Below are 18,059 nucleotides of genomic sequence, written 5' to 3' on the forward strand. Positions count from 1 at the left end.
AAGAGTGTTTGTGGAATAAAATTGACTTATCAGTGGAAAAGTGCAAAGTTATTTGGTTCTTTAAGCCTGACTCATGACATAATTGCTGGGATAAAAATTCAAGATGTTGCAGAAGCTCTCTTTGTATTGGCAATAGAGCTCTGTGCTCGCTATCCGTGCTATATGACTCACTACCACATACAGCTGTAGATCAGCAGCATAGTAGCCTAAGTGGGACCACCTGTTCAGTTTTATGCAGTTTTAAAGTGGGATTGGAGAACAGACTAGTCCAGGGTTATCAAACTCATTTTCACCAGGGGCCACATCAGCCTCGCAAGGTGAAAATGAGTTTGACAACCCTGGACTAGACAGTCATTAGATATTTCAAGAAAATTCTAAGGAAGCTGAGTAGCTGTGGCTATGACTTTCAAACTTAAATAAGGTTCCTTTTTTCTTGCATTCCAAACATACAAGCAAATCTGAATTCCGTCCTGTCAAACTGTTTTGCCTATGGGACTGTCCTTCAAGAAGTGTCATCTTCCTTCTGCCAGATAACTCCAGTTTTAATTTGTGAAAAATGAGCTTCAAATAAAGTAAGCTGTGCTTTCACTCATTAATTACTTAAGATGTCGTATTATCTCTACAGGAATATTTCATTAAAGCTCTTATGTAAAAAGAACAGTTGGCAGATGGAGACAGATTTGATGCATGTATATGTAGGTGTCTCAAGCTCCAGTTATTGATGATGGAGCCCAGGGAACCCTATGTATGGTATATGCATTTGTTAGGTCAGCTGACTAGCTTCTTCCTCCATTAGTGGTGTTGAGTATCTCCTCATTGGTAGTGACTGGGAAGTAGACAGCTACATGTAAATGTTTGGTCATTTTTTAAACCTCAGGCTGGAGCCTTCAGGCTCTTGAGGGAATATCTTTGAAAATCTTCAATTTTCTTTGCTAGTGAGTGAGGAAAACATTGCTTTTCAAAATGTCTCGTCACACTATGCAACTTCATTAGATCAGTTTTGTGCAGAAAGGTGTGGAAAAAAAATTACAAACAAGTAAACCAGTATTCTGAGAAGGCTGGAATTTTCAGAAATATATTTTTACACCACCACCTTTCCCTGCTCCCTAGTCATACAGAGTAATATAAGAAGAAGACAGAGAAACAGGATCCACTCAGTCCTATACATTAATTTTTCTGTTATGTAAACTATTTCTGAATCAGTTTTAAAATAGTCTGAGGATTAGGAGGGCTCTATGGTAGCCTATAGTCAGCCTGGTTGTGTTCCTATGGGTCCGTGCCCCTGCTCTCACCGGGCAGTGTTTCTGTATGAGAGGCCAAAGTTCTTCCAACAGTTAATAGCCATATCAATTAAATTGGCACAATAAAAATAAATATGGTGGTTCTTGTGGTGAGAGTTTCCTTACAGTGTTGCTTTTAGCATCCTGGCGTCCTTCCCAAAGACTGCTGTGTTGACGATTTGTACGAATATTAATGTTACCGGAAAGGAATAATTTACCTCAAATGCCTTTTAGGAGAGAAAGTGCTGAGAAGCTTAACTTTATCAGGCCTGAAACTAAATTTTTACTATTAGAAGGGAAACGTAGCTACAAATATCCTTCTACAGGCTTATCACATAGAATGGTTGGTGTTAGAAGGGACCTCTAGAGATCATCTAGTCCAACCCACCTGCTAAAGCAGGTTCACCTTATTCTTAAGTCTTTCTTGAGAAAGGCGAGTAAACAAACCTCTGGTGCTTCCACGGAGTCTGAGATCTTGGGTGAAATTTGGCATTACAGCTCAAGCTGAGGCAAGACACTTTCTTCCAAAACTTCTGCGTAGCAATTTCTGTTCTGCTCCGAGTGAAACCAGTACGTTTTGGAGTGTTTGCATCGAGTGAGGCCTGTCCCACCGCAAAGAGCGTGGTGCTGTGGAGGTGCCTGGTGCTGGGCTTGGCTCACAGGCGGCCACCCGAAAGAGAAACATTTCCCTTGGGATCAGAAAACTGGGGTTTGAAGTTTAGCACCTCTCTTGTTCTCGTTGGAATGCCTTGACTGCTGGGCCAGGGGCTATGTTGAGCTGTAAATTGTGTGCTGGCTCCTAGTGGCTTGTTTGTGCATGTACATGTGGTTTGGGTTTGGACTCGTTTTCTTTTTTACTGCTCTTGCTCTGACTTGCTTCAGCTATTCTGTGGTGGTCCTAAGAACTCTTTCCTGATTAAAAACTTGTGCATGTGGTGGCTGTGGTTTTATTTTTATTTTCCATTAACTGACAGGCGTCTGCAAAAAGCTTTGGATTCAATAAATTGTCATTTCCTGGTGGAAAGATTCTGTATTTATAAAAACAAGCCCCAACTAATAATCCTTTAACTTCTTTTGGGCTCTTTTCTCCCTGTGTAAAGCAAAAGATAAAGCCCAATTAGAAATATCAATTAGGGAGTTATGACTTAGGGTGCAGCTCCGCAGGGGCTGTAAGTGATGTCTTTGCTTTTATTAAATTAAGAATATGAATCGCCTTTCATTTCTCTGTGGCTGTGCTTTATGCAGAGCAATTTCTAAATGCATTTTAGAATGAAACCTACTAAATGTGTCTTGGCAAAGACAGCCTTTTGAAAAGTATAAGTGTGCATGTTTTATAGGGTAGCTTCCTTTTTCAAATACAAGGAGATTGCTCTCATACTTGTTGCTTCTGTGAAGGAATCTGTTAGTTAAGGGAGCCAAGTGCAGACTTAGTGGAAAGGACACCTCAGCTACCCCAGGTTGCAGTGACCAGTGTTACATCTCGTGGTTGTAACTGCGCAATCTCTTCTTTATCCAGGGCAGGCACGGTCCCAATATAGGAACAGCTTACAGTTGGTATGAATTCCTGCAAACCAACACAAATGCTTACCAGATTTAAACATCTGAGACCATCAGGTTTCTTTCCCAGTTCCTTCTTCTCACACATGTCTTTAGATTAGTAAAACACACTCGTGCTTATATTTTCAAAATTCATCTCAAGATGAGGCTGAGAGATATTTTTATAGCTGTATTTGATTTTTTTTTTTTTTTTTTTTTTTTTTTTTTTAAGAGATAAGCCCAAACAAGATTGTCACCTGGGGCTAATAGTTTCATGCTTGGGAAACCTTTACACTCAGACACATGGTGTGAACTGTGGGGTTGTCCTGTGCAGGGACAGGAGTTGGACTCGATGATCTTTGTGGGTCCCTTCCAACTCAGGACATTCTACGATTCTGTGATTCTGTGACTTCTGTCAGTTACTGTCTGGTGCCCAGGAAGATCCCAGTGATTCTGCTTTCCTTACTCTAAAGAGAATTGAATTAATGCTCCTGGCATCAGAGTCGGCATCTGTGAGACGCAGCCGTGTCCCGGGTTCGTGCAGCTGATGGCTCCGCTGTGCAAGTGGTGGTGCCTGCAGCTGCAGGAGCTGGTGTCCTGCCCAGCTCTGCACGGGAAGGATGACGTTGTCCCTGGCGAGGATGCCCCGTTTCAGGAGGGTAACATCCTACTCTGTTAGAGCTTGTTGTGTCAGACGTCTGAGAAACGTTGTGTTAGATTGAGGGTATACGTGAGAGCCGTAACCCAGCGCGGGGTCTCCCAAAAGCGAGGCCAGCTATGGTCATGGCAGTCCCGCTGGAGAGGCTGGGGCTGGTGGGTAATGCTCTTTTTATTCCTGCCTGTGTGAGAGGGAATTTCTCCCATAAAGAGGAGGTTTTGTCCCTGCTACCCCCCCGTGCTGCTGACAGCATGGCTGCCTCCCCCGGGCTCCTGTCCCCCATGGGCTCCCAGCCACAGCATGTTCCCTTGCCTCAGCAGCTCTGCTCTGCCCCAGCTCCTTGTCCTTGGAGCCATTGCCTTCAGATCTGCCTGCCTGGGAAATCTGGGGCTGGCTTTGCTTAATAATTGAGACAAATGATTGATTGCTCTCTCCTTGGGCTAATTGCACATGTAATCTATTCTTTCCTTTTCTCGAGGACTCCTATTTCCACAGAATAAAACCCAACCACAAAAAACCCACAAAAAACCAAGCAAAGAAACAGACACTGCTGTTTAAATGAAAAAAATAAAGGGCGAAAAGAAGGAGAGGCCAGAGCAATTTTCTACACTCGTTCTTTCCAGATGCAGTTACTGGTGCTAGGAGGAACATTGGCTTTTCTCTTTGAACAGCAGACCTTCCCATCACTAGGAAACTAAACTAAACATGGAGAACCTCTAAGTAGCATTTCATCCCAAAAGGGTGCTGTTGCAGCATCACTGTATGAGACTGACAGCTTTCACCTACTAGAAAAAAGAAATCCCTTGCTTTTTGACGCCTCCTATAGTTCATTGCCATTGCTATTTGCTAGGAATCTCCCCCTGGTTCTTTTACTTAGAGTGACTGTCACTGCCATCGTATAATAATACGCTAATTGTATCACATAAACATTACTGGGAACCTAGTAGTTTAACCATTTTGGCACATACACGTGAATATGAGTTAACTTGATTTAACTGGTGTGAAATTATATTGATCAATTCTGGAAATAAATAAATACTTGTTAAAAGTAAATGACTGTTGTCTGCTTAGGAAGGACTGTACTGTTTTGTTTGGTCTAGTTGTGCCAAAATTAGTCTTCAATATGATATGTGGTGGGTTTGACAAGCCACTGTATTTAGTAACTTGTTTCTGAAACACTAAACAAGTAATAGCAGTTATGAAGTCCCTGTTCAGTGCTCTGGAGCTCTGTCCATGTTTGAGTAGCTGAACTTTATCTCTTTATCAATGATCTGGATGAGGGGATTGAGTGCACCCTTAGTAAGTTTGCAGATGACACCAAATTGGGTGGGTATGTTGATGTGCTGGAGAGTAGGATGGCCATACGGAGGGATCTGGACCGGCTGGATCATTGGGCTGAGGCCAGTTGTATGAGGTTCAACAAGGCCAAGTGCTGGGTCCTGCACTTGGGTCACAACAACCCCAGGCAGCGCTACAGGCTCAGGGAAGAGTGGCTGGAAAGCTGCCTGGCAGAGAGGGAGCTGGGGGTGTTGATTGACAGCCGGATGAACATGAGCCAGCAGTGTGCCCAGGTGGCCAAAAGGCCAACAGCATCCTGGCTTGTATCAGGAATAGTGTGGCCAGCAGGACTAGGGAAGTGATCATCCCCCTGTACTCAGCACTGGTGAGGCCACACCTTGAATATTATGTTCAGGTTTGGGCCTCTCATGATAAGAAAGACACTGAGGTACTAGAGAGAGTGCAGAGGAGGGTGACGAAGCTGGTGAGGGGCCTGGAGCACAAGTCTGATGAGGAGCGGTTGAGGGAACTGGGGCTATTTAGCCTGGAGAAAAGGAGGCTGAGGGGGAGACCTTATCGCTCTCTAAAACTACCTGAAAGGAGATTGTAGCATGGAGGGTGTTGGTCTCTTCTCCTGAGTAGCAAGTGATAGGATGAGAGGAAATGTCCACAAGTTGCACCAGGGGAGGTCTAGATTGGATATTAGGAAAAGTTTCTTCATGGGAAGGATTGTCAGGCATTGGAACAGGCTGCCCAGGGAAGTGGTGGAGTCGCCATCCCTGGAGGTGTTTAAAAGGCATTTAGACGAGGTTCTTAGGGACATGGTTTAGTGCCAGAGTTAGGTTATGGTTGGACTCGATAATCCTGAAGGTCTCTTCCAACCAAAATGATTCTATGGTTCTATGAACATGATGGTTCTCCTGGGTTAAATCCATGTAAGTTTATGCTTGTTGGATTCTTGGTGACTAGTGAAACAAAATACTATGAATGTCAAGTTAGAAAATGAGTGCTAATGTGGTTATCAGCATATGGATTCAGTATGTTCATTTTGTGCTAATATGTAAAGTTTTATGGCTTGTCTCGTACAAACACAAAGTTAAGAGAAGAAAAGGAGTGTCTAAACTCGTCATATGTCCTTCAGAAATTGTACAGGAGCATATGCTATGTGAAGTGTGATAATCCCACAGGAATACTGTCATCTTGGATACTGGAGAACCTTGGTTTAGTATTGGCATGTCCTACAATTTTTACTGGCGTAAGGGACCTAAGGGTAACATACAGATATGCAAAAGCTTTTTTGAAATTAATTTAAGAAACAGAGGGCCCTTATCTCACAGAGGTTCTCTCTGCACAGCTTGGAATTACAGGGAGTCTTTAACGTGAGACTAAATTGTTTCCTCTCACTCTGAAATGTCTGTTTTGCCACTGTGGTGCACATGGGCTGTAGCATAAATGGGATTTGTGCTGAGAGTGGGCATGATAACCAAATGCGTGAAGAACCAATATAAAGTTCAGCACTTAAAAGCATGTGTAATAGGTAGCTAGGTAAAATGAGGTGGATGGTACTTCTGATAAATGGCAGTTTGGACACTCCACAAATGTTTAGAGGTACATAATATTTACTGGTTTTGTTTGTCTGTGGGCTAATGGGTGAATAAGGGCATTGGTCTGCTAAATTTTCACTCTGTTAAGCTCGCAGTAAATACGCTGCAGTGAAAAAGGATGATTTCTGATTCTTTAAGCCATAGAGTTCTTGTTTGCTTGAGGTAGTATTTATCAGAATCGCATTTACTAATTCTGTGCAAGGTAAAAGTGGTTCTTAATCTTATGGACTATATTAAAATCAGTAGCCTAAATATGGTGGTAATAGGTGTATGAATAGCTGTGCTTTAGAGTGGGGTTTTATATCTCCTTTTTTTAAAGACCAAACTCCAAACCCTGCCTCATTTTTGGAAGAAGAATCAGATTTCATGAAAAGTTGTATGGAAAATTATTTTATTGAGGGGGAAGAAATTGCAGAGCAGTCCTTCTGAAATGGCTTCTTATTTTTCTAAATAAAGGTTTTGTTGCTAGTTTGTAATGCTGTTGGGAAAATACACACTGAAAAATGGAATTTTAATTTTGTAGGCACTTTCTAACTTTTTAATTGCCAAAACTGTTATCAGAGCATGAAATAGTTGGTATGAATCTTAACAACTGTATTTGCTACCTTTTAGATGTGCAGCTAGAATTTACAATTCTGTGTAAAAATAAGATGGAAAAAAAATAAGATTTTACTTCTCACCTCTTTCTTGTTTGCTTGTTTTTCTTTTCCTTTTTATAATAGGGCTTTATTTGTCCTCTCTGCATGAAGTCTCATGGATCAGCTGAGGAGCTGTTCAAGCACTATGAAGCAGTTCATAATTCTGGCATCGATTCAACCCATGGAGGGGAAGGTCATCTGTCACCGGAAAGGTGCAACAGTACTCATTTGTGCATGTGCTTTCGTGTCAGTGCTGAGCTGCCTTTAATTACACTGAAGGCTGTATTAACTTGAATGCTTCATTATGTAGTCAAGTATTTAGATGTTCATGCCCCATTTCCAACTACAATTAAAAAAGCAGTTTGAAAATCACAGTGGGTGCTATTGATCTGACAATAAATGAAAATCAGATACACATGTTTATATCGTTAATTAAATCACCTGTTTCTCATGCAGCTGGAAATGCAGTGTTATACACTGGAATGATTTTTAGGAGTGTGGCAGATAAATGCAGGTTTCTTCTAATTTCCAGCACAGATCTGAAATTTCAACTTTTGAGGGTTGGGGGAACAACCCTGAAGATAGAGAAGGAACCTGATTTTGTCCCTGGGTAGTTAGGGTATTGCTGGGTAATTATAACGTCAGTATTTGCCTAATTAGGTTCCTATATTACCTAGTTGTTTGCAAATCTGAGAAGTTTCTGTCTGTCAGTAGTTCTCCTTCATCCAGAAACTCCATGCTGATCTTCAGAAATCTTCTCTAATTTATTTTATTTAACTGTTTAGTCAAAATTGTATTGTTAAACGTATTTCTAGGAAACATGTCAGATTGTTTTATTTTTGAGACGGTGGTATGTAGCAGGAACTGATAATGTGAAACTTTCTCAGAAGTTTAACTGACTTGTCTGCCTGTGTTGGTTCGGAGAGCTTTTTCTTAAGGCTAAAATTCACCTAGGTTTCCTTTTGCTTCCTGTTAGTTCTTTTTCTGTTCAGTGTTTGTTTTGGACTGTTGTAGATGACTGTCCATGCTGCTGTTTTGTCACACTCCCCCAAACTCCCTTGTTTTGTACACCAAGTGTCAGAGTGAGCAGCTGCCTGTGGCCTCACTCAGCAAACAGGGGTACGCACTGCACAGCCTGCTAACGCGGCCGGCGTCTGCCCATGCTGGGAAGTAAATGGTTCAAATGTTTTGCTACTAGTAGAATTGTGGCCCCAAATGACAAATAATTACATTGAAAGAAATACATGTATTTATGTAACTAACTTGAGAGGGTGGTTCTTCGGTGAGGAAAGTGTGTGGAAGGTAACATACTTTGGTTGTTATCCAGATGCAGATCTGTCTCTCTCCAGTATTGAGCAGTGCTGGCAAACCAGTAAGAACCAGCATTAGCACAGGTCATGTCTTCATGCATGGACGGGCCCTCCCTTGTAAGTAGCTGCCTTGTCTCCCAGCTGCTGCAACAAAAGGAATGAAAATTAGGGCTCTATATAGGAGAAAGTGGTAGGATACCAGCGGAGTTATGTTGAGTTTCCTTTGTGCACATTTGTTTAAGATTGAGTATTTCTTCTCTGTCTGGTTTAAGCCTTTTTGGAGTGATATAACTTAGACCTGAAATGATCCCATTAGTAGCCTAATAGCATTCACGTGGGGGAATATTGGTCATAACTATATTGTTTATATGGTTTATGAAAGATTTATTTTTATGCCTGCAAGTTTCCCATGTCAACCAGATGCTGGCTGGTGAAATTTATTTATTTTTTTCCTGGCTCTTGATAGTTTAAAGGACAAGTGGTTTTGTTTTTTTTCATGTAATTGAAAAAGTGGACAAGGTCAGGGAGTTTGGGTGGAGTGGAGGGAGTCTGGTGAGAGCTGTTGTGTAACACATGAGCTATTTCTTCCTATTAGTGTGGCATTTTTTAATGTTTCTCAGTTGCACGCTTGCTTGAGAAAACTCTCATTCAACATAAACATGTTTTTCCAAGAGCTGGAATTGCACATTAAAGAAGTACTGCAGCCTGCAGCTGGGAGCCACTCTGTTAGTGGTCTAGGAGTAAAGCTTACATGTAATTCATAGGACCAAGATTGGGAGGTGGAATTTCTTATTTAGTCAATAGAGAAAGCTAGGTACTGTCAATTACATTTGTGTCCTCTTCCCCTCATCCCCCCAAAAACCTACCATGATTAAGTGCGAAGAGTAAATCATGTAACTCTCTCCAGTGCGATTCAGCAAGGCCATTTGTATTTAGTTCTAGGATGGAGGCATTGGTGTTACAGGTGGGGAGTAGAGTGGAGCAGAAGGAGAAGGCAGGAAGGATTTATCAGATGGTGAGGCTCAGATGTGCTGAGAGGAGGAAGGGCTTGTAACAGCGCGAGCATAAAGGGAGAAATGGTGAGGATTTGGGTTGCAGTAAGAAATACGAAGTTATAGTGTCTACGGTGATCCCTGACACTTTTTTTTTTCCCCCATTCATTTTCCACTGGTCAGTTAAACTGAATTTAGGCTTGTTTGATCTTAAAACCGTCAAGCAAAACTGTGTTAGGAATACAGAGGCAACTACTGTGGAAGCATCCTTACATTATGAACTCTCTCTTCCTCTTCTCTCTTCCTTCTTCCCCTCTGCTACAAACTATTTTTATACAGATCAAAACCTTTTATCTGCTGTGAAGACCAGAGCATCTTAAATGCTTTAGTATTGCAGATCTGGTATATAGAATCAGGCCATTCTTCAATATAGTTAACTGAGATTTTGTTTATAAACTTAGATGTAAATATTAGCTGATTTACTTATACCTACTTACACTGGTGAGAAAGCTGCTCCCTCTTCTCCGTCCACAACCAACATACTGGTGTTGGATTGCATCTACACCTCTCTCAGCATAGTTGTATTTGAGAACCTCCAGTGAATGTCTCACACAGGTGGAATAATGTGTAAATAGCAAAAAATATTCCTCTGAAAAAAATTAAGCTCCTAATGTCCCATGGTTTGTTTTGCTATTAAAATTGGTCCACCTTGGAGTTCTTGCTTCACTGGTTCAAATGTGTGTTTCAGTTGCTTCTTGATGACTGACCTGATGTTAATACGCCAATGTAGGTTGAATCTATTCCTTCTCAGTTTAGCTAAGGAATAGCTTGCTTTGGTGTGGTGTTTTTTATTTATTTTTCATTCTGAGATAATTTAAAAGAACATCTGTGGAGAAGGGGATAATGCAGCACAGCAGCAATAAAATTGTATGGTATAAAACTGAGAGAATTTGTTGGCATCGATGCCCCCACACATATATTCTGTGTACTCCTTGGCGTTACCACTGTACAAACAATAAGAAAGGGTATGTTGAATTATTGTAATGACCTGTGTGTTGCAAACTTGGAGTGGCTGTATCTCAGTAATGCAACATTATCCTTGTATGGAAGGGTGCTGTCTAAATCAATGAGTAACAATTTTAGCCTTGGATCTTGTGTTCTCACATGGCTGGAGGCTTGAGCATGAAATTTGAGAATGTAAAATCTCAAGGCTTTAAACATTCAGACCATTAAGGGAATGTGTCTGTGGGACATGCCAAACTGCTGTGTGGATGAAAAATTATGTAACTGCATATCTTACAAGGAGTTAGCCTGCTGTCTCTTAGCTGTGTTCCTTTACATGATACGGAATGTGAAGGAGAAGAGATCTGTCATTTTCATAAAAAGGTGTGCAAAACAGTTAAATATCCCAATGCACAGCTTTGCCATTCTGAACTCATGTGGCTGAGCTGATGCACTGATTTAGATTTACATTCTGTTTTCATGGGACTTTTTGCGGATCTCTTTCTTTGCTTATCCAGTTAATATGTTTAGCATTTTTCAAGTTATGTGCAAAGTGAACTAATAAGTATCTATTAATCTGTTTTGTTCCAAGTTTCAAAAAAATCTACAAATAACTATTTATAGTTATGTAACTTGTATAGTACACGGCTACCACTCCAGTTATTTAATACACGTTATAACCTATATGTAATTGACAAAATATAACCACTGCATATTCATTTTCTCTACTCCATGGTCATATTTATTCAGAGATGAAGTATCACTGCTCCGACAAGAAGTCCAAGACTTACAAGCTTCACTGAAGGTTGGAAATGTATTTTACTTGCACTTGGTTCTTTGTTTCAAATTGCAAAGTGTTCCACTGTCTTAAGCAACCAAATTTACAGTTCTCTCTCCCCCATCTCCTTTTTTTGTTTTTTTTTTACGACCTAGGAGGAGAGGTGGTATTCAGAAGAGCTGAAGAAAGAACTAGAGAAATTGCAAGGGCAGCGGCAGCAAGTAATTGCTTTAAAATACTTGAAGCAGGTTTATCGTCAGCATTGACATTGAAGATTAATACCTTTTTTGTAAGGCACGTGGCCTGATTTAGTTAGTTCCATAATTTAAATATTGACATGTTCTTGAAAACAAAGCTAGTTATCTCTCCATAATGCAACTCTATATATGAACCTGAAGAATGAATTCAGAGTAGATAATGATTCTTCCATACTACTCATTACAAGAATGCCTCCTCAGAATGTATTTAATGATGTCTGTAACCTCTGTTTTTAGGGCAGATTTCAATATTGAGGAAAGGGAGGGGGGTTTGTTACTGGAGTATTGCAAGTCTGGAAGCCTGGTAGTGTAGCAATACATGAAGTGGAAAATCATCTGGGCCTTTTCCAGCCTTCCACATAGAACTGTTTGAAATCAGGTATTTTTATACTGCTGTGCAGTATGTGAGCACAGAAGTTTTTATTTCCCTGTCTTTTCCAAAAATGGGATGAACTTCAGATGTAGTAGTTTTTACTCCTATTGTCTAATGGTGCATTTATTCTGTTTTCTTAAGGATTCTAAGTCTGATGGATTGACAACGGCTACATCTACAGGTGGCTAACATTTTATGCTATTAATTTCTGCCTTGTTCTGGAATTTCTGAAATTTTTTTTAGTGTGGCTTTTAGGTTTATGGAAAAGCACTTTTGTTAAACTAAAGGGCTAGAAAGCTGGAATGGTACAATTACTGGGAAAAAGGTTCATTGTAAGTGCTTAAGATAGAGAGCTCTTGATAGCTATAGTCTGGGGAAATATTTCAGAGGCTTGGGGTTTGTAATTTCCAGAAGCGAGACAAGAGTTTTCCTGACTCTGAAAGCAGTTCTCATAAGTAGTTTTAAACATGTTTTTAATAATTTTATATATTCAGGCATTCAGTACGAGTCTTTTGCTGAGAAAGACAGAGGTTGTTGATATTTACACTATAGCATTTGTCAGTGCTGGTTTTATTTAGTGTTTTTCTGTACACATCACTAGCAAAGAAAACTTTTTGTTTTGTTTTGGTTTTGGTTTTGTTTTGGGTTTTTGTTTTGCAGACCAATAACTTTTGCTCTGTTTATCTCCATGAGGCAGTCACGGAATAAAATTTTCCTTATGTATGCATGAAGTGTCTGACTGATCATGATTAAAGAGTTTTTCATCGCAGTTCAGTAGTGTGTTGCAGTGATCTGAAAGGATATTTGTGATCAGTGAAAAGTAATAATCCTGCAGAGGACTTAACTGGTGACAGGTTCCAGCGTCATGCTTGTAGATATTTAACTTCAGTACAGTTTTTCACTTTGCTAAGCTAACTGGATGTTAAGTGAATTTGGATTGCTTATTTACCTCCTGTGGTTCATTATGTGTGTAACTGTATTGTCCTAGCTCTTCCAGAAAATAATACTGTTCTTTTTTTGTGAAAATAGAGTCATTAGAACGGCAGCTAGAAGAGATCCAAGTAGAGAATTTTAATATTAAGCAAATGAAAGACTTATTTGAGCAAAAAGCGGCACAACTGGCCACTGAAATTGTGGGTAAGTATATTAAATTGAGGTCTGATTCTGTCCTCTACTTGTGCAACTTATGCAAGTGATCATTTATTCAACTTCCTTCTTATTAGATCTTAAATCAAAGTACGATGAAGAAATCAGCCTTCGGGAAGGTGCGGAACAGAAAGTGACAAACCTGACACAGGAGCTGCAAAAGGAGAGAAGTACAGTGGAAGACTTAAAGACAGAGCTGGTATTCATGTCACACTTATGTTTTTGTTATATTCATGTCAAGGGAGAGATTTACTTAAATGCTTGCAAATGGAGTTTTAAAGCAGTCAAACTCTTGAGCTTGGAGATGTCTGCTTGTGGGCTGAAAATGTTCAGAACACTGTCGCTTCTGATCAGTTTCACTGATCTAGGTTTCCAGTGAGGAAATATGTGTTGCTTGCTGACCTCCCCAGCTGTCTTTAGATTGCCCTTTTTCCATGAGGTGTTACACTGACTGTCCCTGGACAGCCGCATTCATCAGAAGTGCTCCGAGGGGTGTCTGTGACACGGTGGCTGAAAGGCTGGCAGCTGTCATCACCGTGCTTACGTTAATGTTGTCCCTCTTGCGCTTGGCTGTTAATACCTGTGTGCGTGTATTCCAGGATTTTGGTTCCTGATGACTTTTATATCAAGCCATGGCTCCAGGGAGCAATCCCAGTGACTCGGCAGTCGTGCCGCTTCTAAAGCAATAGTGAAATGGGCTTCCTAGGTTTTCCCACTCGAGCACTACTTAGACTCTGGAGGAAAGTAGGACTCGTTTATCTCCCTTCTTCCCTGTAGGCATCTGCCCCGCAGGGCCTATGAGTCCCTCTTGGCCCTGCATAGCCACTGGACCCATCGGTTCCTCTTTATCTGCTTAGTTATTTCTCGCCTTCCTTTCTCCTGCATTTTTACCCTTTCACCCTTTTCCTGTACCTTTTCTCTCCTAGATGCCAACACTTCCTTTTCTCTGCTTTCTTCAATGCCCAGTATTGCCTTTCCCCTCCCTTTTCCCTGCCTGGCTTTTCACTTTGAGGGATGTTACGGTACTTTATAGATATGTTACGGTACTTTTTAGATATAATTACCAATATGTTTTACCTGTGGGTCTGGTATGAGGCATACCTGACAGTTCCTTCAGGAAGTTTCCTTCAGCTACCCTTTTTTTGTCTGTTCTTGTGATTTTCTGAAGTATTTCTTGAAGGCAGAGGCAATATCATTATAAAAGTCTGTGTAATACTGGGTTATTATGTGTCTCAGTCCTGAGAGGGGCTTGTGAGCATTACAGCAGTACAGTATATATAGTAATCCCTTCTGTAGAGTAGTGGAGTCAATACAGCCTGCTTCTCAGGGACTTGTGACTTCAGATAAATTTCTTGCACATAATCCCTGTCGCTTCAGTGTTTTCTCTCAGGGAAGGTCTCCCTCCTGTACCTAGCCATCTATCTACATGAAAATTACAGAGATTTAATCTTTGAGTCCTTATCCCATTTGTTAGATTTGATTGAAATCAATCAACAAGTTCAAAGTTTAGTATTCAAGAACTGACAACCAGTTGTTATATCGTGTTTCCTTTGGGAATGACACATACTTTCTGTGATGTGGTTTAGTTTTTTGTTTGGTTAGTGTATTTTGAGGGGGGGGATGTTGTTTGTTTTTGTTTTGTTTTCCCCTCCTTTTTTTTTTTGTCCCGACAGCCATAATACTGTATCTGTGACCTTGTCTATAAATGTATGATTTCAAAGATTTTCAGGGGTGACTGCCACTGGAAGCATGTCTGCCAACAGCGTGTTGCTCACTGCTGCTCTTTTACTTTTCAGCTACAAAGGCCTGGTGTGGAAGATGTGGCCGTTCTGAAGAAGGAGCTGGTCCAAGTTCAGACGCTAATGGATGAAATGACACTGGAACGTGAGAGAGAATCTGAAAAGCTGAAAGACGAGTGCAAGCACTTGCAGGCAGAGCAGGCTAACTCGGAGGTAATAGTCATACCTAAAGATGTGTGTGTTACCTTTGCCATGATTTTCATATGAAAATGGAAAATTATTAATTCATCATAATGAAAAAAGCCTGTTTGTTACACCTAATCTTCTAACTTGTCTAATAGACATGTTTCTTCATTACAGTAAATTGCATAATTCTGTCAATATCTAGCCTCCAAAAGCCTCCATGCTTTTCTTTGCAAAACCTTTCCTTGTCATAAAAAGTTATTACAAGAGCCCAATAGCAGAGGAAAAAGCCACTTGGCAGATTTACTCTTTCTATTGGGAGACAGAAATAGAACAATATCTGAGTGATTCAAAGACTCGTTTCCCTTATTGAGCTGCATGTGGGTAAAAATAGTTGTTGCTGAAAATTACAGTTTTGGTTAATATTTGAGTTGATGTGTCTGAAAGGGGATGCTAGACTATTAAAATATATAGAAAGAAATTACTAACACAAAGTGGATAATAATTTGAATCTTCTTATAGGACATTTGATTCTTGAACTTACACAAGATTTAAAAATCTCAATGGATTTTTTTTTTTTTTCACCCTTTTCCTGGATTTCAACCTTTTGAATTCAACACATTTAAAAGAGACTTTGCTGTCTACTAGAGCTGCAGAATATGTGGTTTCTTCAGAAGTGCTTTGTGAAGGCTTGCCTCTGCTTTGGCTGAGTCAGTGGAAGAAGCTTTAAATTGCTGATGGGAGATTTGAAAACATATAGAATTGATGATATCTCTATGTTTAAGGAAGCAAAACTAACTGCCTCTCCCATAGCAAATATTTGTTTTTCTTGGTTTTGGTTCTTCTGCTTTCCTGGCAGTGAGCATTTCCACTTTCATGCAAGATGGAGAAAATGAGATATAACACCTCTGACTTGGATCTTTAAGAGGGAACCTTCCTCCTCAAATGTGTTTGATGTTGTTTACCATAACAGTGAAGGAAATCTCTGACAGAGAGAATGGCAAGAAATCCTGATAAAAATCCAGTATCACTGAAAAGGCTTTTGTCTAACATATAATGGATTGTACTGAGGAGTTGGTGAATCCATACCTGCAGAAGAATTCTCACTCATGGGTTGGTTGATACAGTTTTACTAATGGATGACTTGACAGTGTAACGATCTTCACTGAAGACTGTCAGCTGTGTTTGAGACCTTTTAATTTTGCCCTTCCCATTTCCTGTTGTCCCCCACTGATGTGGCAATGCCAGCAAAACTTGTCACTGCAGAGCTGTGGTCCCCAGTGAAATGGGGTCCTTGCAGAATTTCCCAGCTTACATAAGGAAACACCTAAAGTTTCTGTAGGACTCCTAGTATCCCCTGTCCTGTTCAGATTTGTGGATGTGAAAGATTCCTGACATCTTGTTATTCTGAGGTTTCATGTGCCCTAGATCTCAGAACTGCAGTTTTAACTTTCTTCCCTTGCACTGCAGAGCTTTAGAGAAGCGCTGCCTGGCAGTATTCTAAACTCCTTAGGGCTTTCCCTCCCACCTCCCCCTGCAACAGATATGTTGAGCTGCAGGAATTGTGCAAGGGTACAATGTTGTGCTACACATGAATCTACCATTGTTTTCTAGTTAAAATTACGTATGCCAAGAGCTTCATCAGATGTGAAAAAAGGAATATCACAGTTGGAGTTATGAATATAATGTGGTTATGTGGCCATGTAAGTTGCTGCATAATTGTAATTTGGTTTTAACTGTGAGATCCCACAACTATGCTGCCCAATTTAAATTTCATTTCAAAGTACTGTCTCTGTAGTCTTTTGTGGTTTTGGATATTTAGATTTCATGTGAAGATAAAATGACATAGTGACATGGGCGTAACAAAAATCTTTCATCTTAAAACAATCTCACAGAAGTGTGAATTGCTCCTGTTCCTCCAAAAGTGCAGCCTTTAACAGGAAAAAAGGCAAGTGAAGGTTTTTTCAGTCCTTCTGGAAGTAACGGCAGATCGGGGAGAAGGCTGCATGATTCCCTGAGCTGTCACAATATGTTCATATAAGAAGTCTTAGATATACGGAAGGATTATAAACAACATTGCAGCAATTGTAATAATATCAGATGTCTGCGTAGTATCATCAGTATGTAGGCTGAAGCAGAGAAGATCGAGCTGCTGTGTGGCAGAACATGGTAAGCAGTGGCAGTCTGGTTCTTCTCAGAAGTGTGACCGTCTTCTGTGCTTAATTCCAGTATATGACAACGATAGCCCAAGACACGTTCAAAATAAAAGCTTTTCTGTTGATGTAAAGTGACAGATCAGACTTCTTAAAAAAATAAAAATTACTCAGTCATAGTGGTGAAAACTTTTCTGCTTTTCTTAAAAAAACCCCACAATTGTGAAAAGTGATAGCCATAAGAAAACAAGAAATGTAAGTCCTTCATTGGCAGGATGGGGACAGTTCTGGCCATTAAAGTTTGGCCATGTTTCAGCTTTTGTCTTTAAGACCACGTCAAGGGCTGAAAGTGTAAAGTGTTTCTTACACCATCCTTCACTATTTTGCCAAGCTGGCTGAGGATACTTACATTAATATTGGTTTCTAAAGTGAGATGTCTCTAAAATAAGTTAAATTTTATGGCGTAGGTGAAGAGAATAACAAAGATCATCTTAACCCTATATGAGCATCTTCAATTGCTGCAGGAGAGGGGTGTGAAGAGTAGTATAGCTCTACAGTTGTCACCTAAATGTATTCATTGCTGTCCTTCCTTTTTCTTTTTTCTTTTTTTTTTTTTTCTTTTCCTATGTGTGTGTTTGGGTTTTTGTGTGTGTGTTTATTTGCCTTATTTCAGAGTTGCACTTGAAACTGGTGTGTTCTCAGATGAATGTTCATTCTGTGCTACTCCTTCCATGTTTAGTTTTTCACTATAGTGACTCTGGCATAGTAAACACATGGTGAAAACAGCTGTGCTGCTGTGGAACTGAGCATTTCGATGAATCCCTGCAGATTGGGATTTGTTTCAGCATCTGATAAATCTTCATAAAATACAGGGCCTAGGCTTGATTGTTAACTTGAGTGCCTACAGAATTAAACAAGATTACTAGATTAAATTATGGGCAGATTTAATAAAGACAGGATTGGGGTTTTTTTCCATTAAGCAAAGGCATTAAAAACACTGGAATATTTGAAAACAAATTTGACAAAGTGTGTCTACTAACAGCTTTTGTGACTGCTTATTTCCATCTTTCATCCATCCATTTTATTTTTTCTGCTATCTCATGGAGACACTTGAGGTAAATTTTTTGAAAGC

The 18,059-nt window shown here is 40.1% G+C and overlaps 1 protein-coding gene across 7 annotated transcripts in view; it reads left to right on the forward strand.

Moving 5' to 3' along the window:
• EEA1 (early endosome antigen 1) overlaps nt 1–18,059 on the forward strand; it is a 193,618-nt gene that overhangs the window by 133,761 nt on the left and 41,798 nt on the right. For all 7 annotated transcript variants that reach the window (XM_065626726.1, XM_065626717.1, XM_065626736.1 and 4 more), the window contains 7 exons: nt 7,079–7,206; nt 11,049–11,103; nt 11,232–11,297; nt 11,848–11,887; nt 12,736–12,843; nt 12,930–13,051; nt 14,649–14,804. In XM_065626726.1, coding sequence (XP_065482798.1) covers nt 7,079–7,206; nt 11,049–11,103; nt 11,232–11,297; nt 11,848–11,887; nt 12,736–12,843; nt 12,930–13,051; nt 14,649–14,804 — 675 coding nt within the window. The remainder of the gene's footprint in view (nt 1–7,078; nt 7,207–11,048; nt 11,104–11,231; nt 11,298–11,847; nt 11,888–12,735; nt 12,844–12,929; nt 13,052–14,648; nt 14,805–18,059) is intronic.

Source organism: Caloenas nicobarica, chromosome 1 (genome assembly GCF_036013445.1).
Source record: "Caloenas nicobarica isolate bCalNic1 chromosome 1, bCalNic1.hap1, whole genome shotgun sequence".
NCBI classification, from domain to species: Eukaryota; Metazoa; Chordata; class Aves; order Columbiformes; family Columbidae; genus Caloenas; species Caloenas nicobarica.